The 7,995-nt window shown below is 40.0% G+C and overlaps 1 protein-coding gene and 1 long non-coding RNA gene across 3 annotated transcripts; both read right to left on the bottom strand.

Moving 5' to 3' along the window:
- Positions 1-364: 364 nt before the first annotated feature.
- LOC131256485 (uncharacterized) lies at positions 365-1,734 on the bottom strand. 2 transcript variants are annotated; one of them, XR_009176837.1, is made up of 2 exons: positions 1,536-1,734; positions 365-1,345 (listed from the first exon to the last, which is right to left on the bottom strand). It is a non-coding gene; the product is annotated as an uncharacterized LOC131256485 (long non-coding RNA). The 2 variants fall into 2 exon arrangements; XR_009176838.1 differs by having other exon boundaries at positions 1,430-1,734.
- A 69-nt stretch (positions 1,735-1,803) lies between these two features.
- On the bottom strand, positions 1,804-7,518 carry LOC131255167 (uncharacterized). The gene is made up of 3 exons (XM_058255866.1): positions 7,374-7,518; positions 2,174-2,241; positions 1,804-2,088 (listed from the first exon to the last, which is right to left on the bottom strand). Exons 1-3 carry the CDS (start codon positions 7,471-7,473, stop codon positions 1,804-1,806), a joined length of 453 nt encoding a protein of 150 aa, XP_058111849.1. The 5' UTR covers positions 7,474-7,518.
- Between the last annotated feature and the right edge of the window lie 477 nt (positions 7,519-7,995).

The raw sequence follows: 7,995 nt of genomic DNA on the forward strand, positions 1-7,995 counted from the left end.
AATCACAACCCCAAAGATCTCCTTGATGGGACACTCCTATCCTTTCAAGTTGTGGCCTACACAAAAATATTAGGGCTGTTAATGGGCAGGGCCCAGGCCAGGCAAAATCAAAATTTTGAATAGGCCTAGGCCGAGCAGTTCAAATCTGGTTCGAAGCCGAACCCAGGACGGGCTAACAGCCCTAAGAACCATATAGAAAGGGTCCACATTCAACTAAAGAAAGGCCCACTCATTGGTGTCTAGAATTGTCCATGAGATATTTTGGAGCATGGTTCATCCAACAAGCGGCTCAATGGATCATAGGCCTGGATCACTAAGCAATGGGCCCCACTTATACAAACCGAAAACTTGAGTAGTGTTCATATCTTAGGGAGAGTTAGAATACCAGTTCAAATCATTCATCTATATACATAAGCTACTGTTTTGTGGGCAGAATTTCTCCAAACCACCAGACAGATCTGAGTCCAACATTCAGGAATCATACAAGTGGTGCATGTTGACAAGATCTGGATTGCTCATGAATTGCCATATCTTAAAAGACCAGTTGATGGGTTATCCAAACCATCTGACTTGTAATCTACAAAATTAATGGTTCGCATTCAGTGGGCAAATGTCTCATGTTTGACAGTAAAGATTGTCCAATAAGTGCGATTTCTTGAGAGCCAATATGATGAACGGTCTGGATCTTGTACAAGCTTTGCCCGGTGTAGAAGTTGATAGATACAAAAGCTTTCTCACGTGTTATGATGGATGAACAGAATACACAATAATATAGGGATTTCTCCATATAAACTGCTGTCTTTTGTTCCAATTCCAGATAAACACCTCCCTTCTCTTTAATCCCAAATAAGCGCCTTTCTTTTGGCAGCTACCAAAAAACTCCATCTAGGATAGATGGGAGAGAAACCTTCAATTATGAAGGAGCAATATTGATTTTTCACTCGGTTTTGGTGGCGGCAATCAAGAGAATTTTAGCTGTAGAATTTCCATTTTTTCATTATAGAAACTCAATAACATCTAGATGAATATCTTTAGGTAACTCATTCTAAAATCTGACATAAATTTTTTTTTATCAGCTGCATTTGAAAATCCTAACATATGCCTAGGCGAAAGGCCCTCATTTGGGATATTTTTATTTTTTTTAGGAGGGATTTAAATGGGATTGGACCAAAGAATAGGGGTTTATATGGAAAAATCCCAACTGTATAAAGAAATGAGCAGGAGAAGGCTGCTTAGATAACCACATTAACGGTGCTGCCTGCCGTTTTTACAGAGATTCAACAACATTATAGTTTTTCATTATAGATGCACATGCCTTTGAAAATTGGCAATGGAAGCACAAAACCTGCCAGACAAAATACAAACGTTGATGAGCGTTACAGAGTCTCATAAGATAAATATCTATTTCGAACATAAACATGTGACCCACCTGATGGGCAGACCAGCCAACTTTTTGGGCTGGAAAACGTTCAGTGCAGTTGCACGGCCCCAATTTTGAAAAGGTGTGCCATGCTGGCATGTGTGATTCGACTCACCTTTTTATATCTCCTTGCATGAATCACCTAAACATTTCTCCCATAGAAGTTCCTTCATTGGTAATGCCCGTTTCATTGGAGCTCCACATGAAGTTTTCCATCATGAAACTTTGTAAGTGTACTATCAGAAGCTTGAAGGCCACTAACTGGACAAATAGGTTGCACAACTACAACAGGACTCATCAGATGAATGGCTCAAAATAATGGGCCTCATCATGAATTGGCTGAGCAACAAATGCTTGATCACTATAGAGTGGAGTTAATCTCTTCAATTAATATAGGCCAGATGTGAAGCACAGTTCCTAGTGAGGATACCAGTCACAGATATTATCTCAGATGAACTTACACTAGGATTGCTGCTCATCGATTGAGAAATCCTGTCTTCTTGACCAACCATCGCATTGCTGATATCAGTTGTGGGCGCTGCTTGACTATGTATATGCTTGACCTGAGTTGCACTCATTCGAAGAAACCAAGACCCTTTCAATCCTTGAAAAGCATTCTTTATCAGAAGTGAGTCTGGAAGGTGGTAAAAACATGACTTCCGCTTCACCTACACGGGTAAACAAAGGACTGTGACCAAGTAGAACTTTTCAAAATTACAATTCAAAAATAAGTGAAATAGTTGCAGGTCATACCATCAATGCATGAACTCTGACCTCTCCAAGATTTGGAAAACAAGGGTAGTGCTCCCTCCCAAGTTTTCCTATGCCACAGTTCAACACTAGTTACATTTTTCAGAATCTATACAAAAAGGAAATATAGCACTGCAGATCCAAAAAAAGGGAGGAAAAAAAAAAGGCAATATGGCACCATAAATACTGAGGGTGTGTTTGAGTGCCATTGAATTGAATTGTAATTAAATCTAATAAAATGGAAAGAGATATTTTGTTGTTTCCTTCCTAATAGCTAGCGTTCATGAAAGGTTTGGACTCCAAATGGCAATTAAGCTACTTTTGAGTTAAGAGTTGAGAAAGTGATATGTGAGGGCTACTTCCTTGTATAATACTATGACAAATCATTAATTTTCACCATTTCCTCTTGGTTAAACTGAATGTTTTCTATTTGTTGACGGACCGTGATATCTCATGTGTGGCCATGTGTGGTCTACTTTACATGGGGATTACGGTTTCTAGAGTTGTTTTTCCTTTTTAGTCCTTAAGATGATGTGTTAGAATAGAGTTTAAGTTCATGGGCCTTGTTTTATGTAATAACTCAAGTATGAGGGTATTTTTATACTTTCGCATTTATTTTGAAAACCCTAATAACAAGATAAGGAGAAGCTAGGGGTGGCACAACCTATTCAACCCTTCTCTCTTTCTGTCACTTCTTCTCATATTCCTTCTATTTCTCCTCAATCTCAGTCAAGAACACTACTAAATTGACTTGTGCATCCAAAAACAACTTGAATATTTAGGTACAATATTAAGTGACTATCAGTTCAGAAGGAAATAGCAAAAGTATCAAGGTGGAAGGTACACATTCTACTAACTATCGGTTTTAGTGACCAATATAACTTATAAACATCCTTTGTCTTTTTCTTAATTAATGAGGTACTAAACATTACTTCTAGTCCTATAACTCTAATTTTCTCTTAACACAATTTTCTTTCTTTCTTTCTTTCTTTCTTTTTTTTCTTTTGATAAATGACGGAAAGTGCGGGGCATACCCAAAATTGTTGTGCAGTATCTTGGCCTGCTTCTTAGGGCCTACAATTGAACAATTCAAGAAGAAATTGGTGTCATGGAAGCATCCATTCCTCTACTTTGATGAGCATGTAACTCTGATCAAATCTACTCTTGCTAACCCGCCACCAAATTATCTATCACTAATCCAAATTCCTTACAGTGTGGGGGGAAAAAAGCTTGAGAAAATCCAAAGGAACTTCCAAAAGGAACTCATTGTCGAAGGGAAGAAGGAATGGCACACGTATCATCCAGTGATTTTTATTATTATTATTTTATGATGGATAAGTATCATCATGTAAATTGAGAGGAAGTCCAACGGAGAAAGGAGGAAGCCGGGCTTGGTTTGGGTGGAATTAAGGAGAGAAATTGGGCTATTCTCGCAAAGGGTGGAGGGTTGGAAGTGAACAAGATGCATTATGGAATAATGCAGTTCCCTCAAATACGGGAAACTAGGAAGATGATGGGAACAGGGCAATGTCTCAAGAAGCAATGGATTGTCTATGTGGAAAATCATCTTGAAATTTTCCTTTCCACTAGAGGTGTGGATGAAATCTTTGAGAAATGATCAGATTCAAAGTGGGCTTGCAGCAATAGAGTTTGCTTTTGGGAAGCTTTGTGATTGCAAGACAGCCCCTAGCTATAAGGTCTCCACGACTCTATACTCTAGCTATGCGAAACACACTCGTGAGAGATTCTTATGAACTAGAGGATGAGGAAATTGTTTGGAATCTGGACGTCATCTATGCGATTTTCAGGTTATTGACCTTTTGGACCTCCCATATTGGGTCGCCTTAATACCCCTTTGAAGAAGATGATGAATGGTGGGCTCCTTACAACGAGGTTGTTTCTCCTTGAAGAACTTTGTCTCCTAAGCTCCCCCTCGGGAAAAAAGTTTGGGGTACCTATGCCCTACCTTGTCGAGGCATTATGATTGGACAGTCACAACTAAAACGATCCTTAGAATAGAAAACCTTAAGAGAAGAAATTGGTTGCTTGCAAAAATGCATTTCATGTCTCAGGGAGAGGAAACCATGGACCATTTTTTCTTTGATTCTCAGTGACTTCTTCCATTTGGTCTTACTCTTTTTGAAATAGAGTGGGCTCTTCCAAACTCAATATTGAATGTTATAGATGGTTCGGGTGGTGGGCCTTTCATGTCAACTGGCAAGAACCTTGGAGGATGCTCTCTCTTGACATTATATGGAACAAAAGAAAACATAGGATTTTTAAAAATATCGACTCTCTGGGGTTGTGTAGCCCAAGAGTTCTAAAATATCGACTCTCTCTCTCTCTCTCTCTCTCTCTCTCTCTCTAATGACACAACCCACGAGACACCCATAAGAAGAGATCTCCCCCCGCTGGTCTGCATGCCAAGAACAAAGGAGGTCATCGATAGATTCAGGCATGACGAAACCCTAGTCAAATCAAGGACTCTCCACCAAACTTCCAGAGTGAGAGAACAATGAAGGAAGAGATGATCCACGTTTTCGAGGCACAATAGACACACATTAGGCAGAATCATGCCTCTTTTCCTCAGGTTATCAACCATGAACACTCTATTTTTGCTCACCCATCACATAAAAGCAACAACTTTTGGAGACACTCTGTAAAACCAAATTTCTCATGTATGACAATATCTCATGTATGACAACATCTCACTGACGAGGGAGGGAGGGTGAGGGATCCATAGAAAGATTACACTGAGAAGGAACCCGAATCCCAAATTGCAGCTGGATCAGAAGATTTATCTCCCCAAATCCCAAACTATAGCTTTGATCTCTTCAATCAAAATGCCTTTATTGATTGAGGTCCACAAAAATACATTACTTAAGTCACCCTCCATAATGAATTTTCCAAAAACTTATTCTGAGAAAATCCTCAACCTTACCAAAAGAGCTTTAGCCACCTTTTCTTGAATCTCTCTATCCACCCTGTTTGGCAAACAACAATATAATTGCTTGCTTATCGTATGTAAACTCTATGATAACTTAAAAGCCCTCTATTACAATGAAGGGAGTTGGGGAGATAATGGGTTAGGTCTAGACTTGGGCCAGATCGGTCGGAGCACAACCCGATTAGTAATTGAGCTAAAAGGTCAGCTCAGGTCCAGACTGGGCTTGTTTGGTAATCAAGCCCCTAATTTCAGGCCCAAGCCAGCACATTAACATCCTAAATAGGCATGTCTAGCATGGCCCTTTGTCACCCATATAAAGGACCAATTATCAAGATCCTAATAGGCTAGCATGGCCCTTTGGCACCCATAAAAAGGACCAATTGATTTTTTTTTTTCAAATAATACTGCCGATGTACATTTCCAAATAGCCAAGGTTTTCAAAGGCCACTATGAATTTCATAGGGCTCCAACTTGTCCTAAACAATTGCTCCAAAAAATTTATTGAATTCTAGAAAATCATTTCCATTTTTTATGCTTCCACATCTTCACCATTGACCATAGCGATTGATATGGTTGGGCATCATGTGGGTGAGCCACAAAAAAAATCAAGGTGATCGGATTGTGATGGCCATTTGATTAGTGACCTGCAAAAGAGGAATTACCACGAAGTTGAAAAAATTGGGCAGCAGCCCATATTTAAAGGGTAAAACCTACAATGATCAGATGGCAGGGATAGTCCAACCACCACAATTTTTGTCGTACAGCCCAATTGCTTGGTTATCAGCCAGATCAAAAGCCCCAATTGCTACATATGCTTGCCACGTCTGGTGGAGATTCCACTTCATTGAGTTTCCATGATCCAACATCATAATAGCAATTCTCTAATCTGTATCTAAATGAAAGATAGGATCAATGGGCTACCAAGACTATCATCTGGGGCAGGGCACACCTTATTTTGGCAATTGAGCCAACAAGACCACCTGCACCAAAAAATCCAGCTATCCATCCAATCATTGCACTACTTTCCATCACTCACAGACTGTTGGTTGTACTTCTAACCATCCATTTCTAGACCGAAACTCTGGATGCCCAGGATGGTCGGAGGGAGTCTTCAGCAGAGCATCCACATCCACTGTGGGGCCCGCAAGACTGAATGGTTCGGGAACCATGGAAGCAAATAGAGACGAATCAAGCAAGGTACGCAATCGCACAACCAAGATCAAACAAGAACAATCCAAATTTTACATGGAAAAGCCCTTTTGAGAAAAACCACGGCACAAAGCGACGAGTAATGCACTATGAAAGCAGAAATTATACGAGATGGAGTCTTACCGACGAGATGCATCTACCTCACAAGCCCTAGCTATGCCCTTGAACCCTTAGGAAGGAATTAAAAAGGCCTAATACACCTCTTCTTTCCCAAATCCCAATTACACCCGATATATAAACTATCATAACCAGAATCCTGCACTTACGCAACTCTACATGTGCTCGATGGGACCTTCAATAGCATCGACATCCAATCGAGGATCTAGCGATGTCATCAAATTCACTTCTATGACATCGAGTAGCAACACTAAAACGTTCCAGCAACCAACACCGAATTTTTCCGATGGGATCGAGTATTTGTAGATGGCATCGACATCTGCTCGATGGCATTGGGTGGTCTGTCGATGGCATCAACAGATCCTGTTATTGACAGATTTAAGACATCAACAACAATAATCACAGAAATGTACTTGGGCCCCACTTGTAAGAAAAATTCTATTAATCTAGCAGCACATCTGGCAACACCCGTTTCTCCACAGAATTGGAACCACCCATTTTCCTCCCACGTTCAAAATAAATTACAGAAACAGTATCGTCGATTATTTCCAACCTAATTCAATCATATTTCTAGCACATGGCACCTCAATAAACTCCCAACAAATAGCCAAATAACGAAAAATAGCAAATACCCATCTCCAACAAGCATCATCAAGAAGCCATTTTCACTTTTTAAAAAAAAAAATTAAAAAAAAAAAAAACAAAGCATCAAATGACAAAATGCTCCATACAAACCAATAGGACATCCAACCAAGTAAAAATTGCAAAACCCATCTTGAGAAATACATCGAGAACCGACTTTTTTAATCAAAACAAAGCATCAGATGTTCATTTGAAGGATTCAAATCAAAGAAACAGAGAAAGATAAAAGACTAAGGAAGGGATTACGAGATAATGGAGATGATGATGATGATGGGATTTTAATCTTACTTTTGAGGTCTCCAGTTGTAATATCTGGAGGAGTAGATATTGCAATGCGGGTGCCGAGGTTGGTTTCTGTAAATACAGGAAATTCAATGGAAGAAGGCATTTGAAGATGGTAAGAGCTCTGGAGCTTCTTCTTCCTCTTTTTAAATACGAGGGAAGCACCGATGCGATTAGAATCCCCGGCCGGTCCTTGCCCGGGACGCCGTTTAGCTAGTGATGCAGCCACTAGCCAGGTGGCTAGTGGTCGGTGCTGTATGGGCCCCGCCATGATGTATGTGTTTTATCCACGCCGTCCATCCATTTTTTAGATCATTTTAGAGCTTACTTTGCAAAATGAGGCAGATATAAAACTCAGGTGGACCACACCACCGGAAAACAGTAGTGATTAAATCCCCACCGTTAAAAACATCCTAGGGCCTACTGTAATGTTTCCTGTTAATTAGGTCGTACGAGGAGAAAAAGAAATATCACCTTTATCCAAAACTTTTATGGCCCGCTACAAGTTTTTAATGGTGGGTGTTCAATCAACATTGTGTGGTCCATTGATATTTTGATCTACCTTATTTTTATGGAAAAATTGAAGGATGGAATGGATGAAATAACTACATCATGGTGGGGCCCACAG

The sequence above is a fragment of the Magnolia sinica genome, chromosome 9 (genome assembly GCF_029962835.1).
Source record: "Magnolia sinica isolate HGM2019 chromosome 9, MsV1, whole genome shotgun sequence".
In the NCBI taxonomy this organism is placed as follows: Eukaryota; Viridiplantae; Streptophyta; class Magnoliopsida; order Magnoliales; family Magnoliaceae; genus Magnolia; species Magnolia sinica.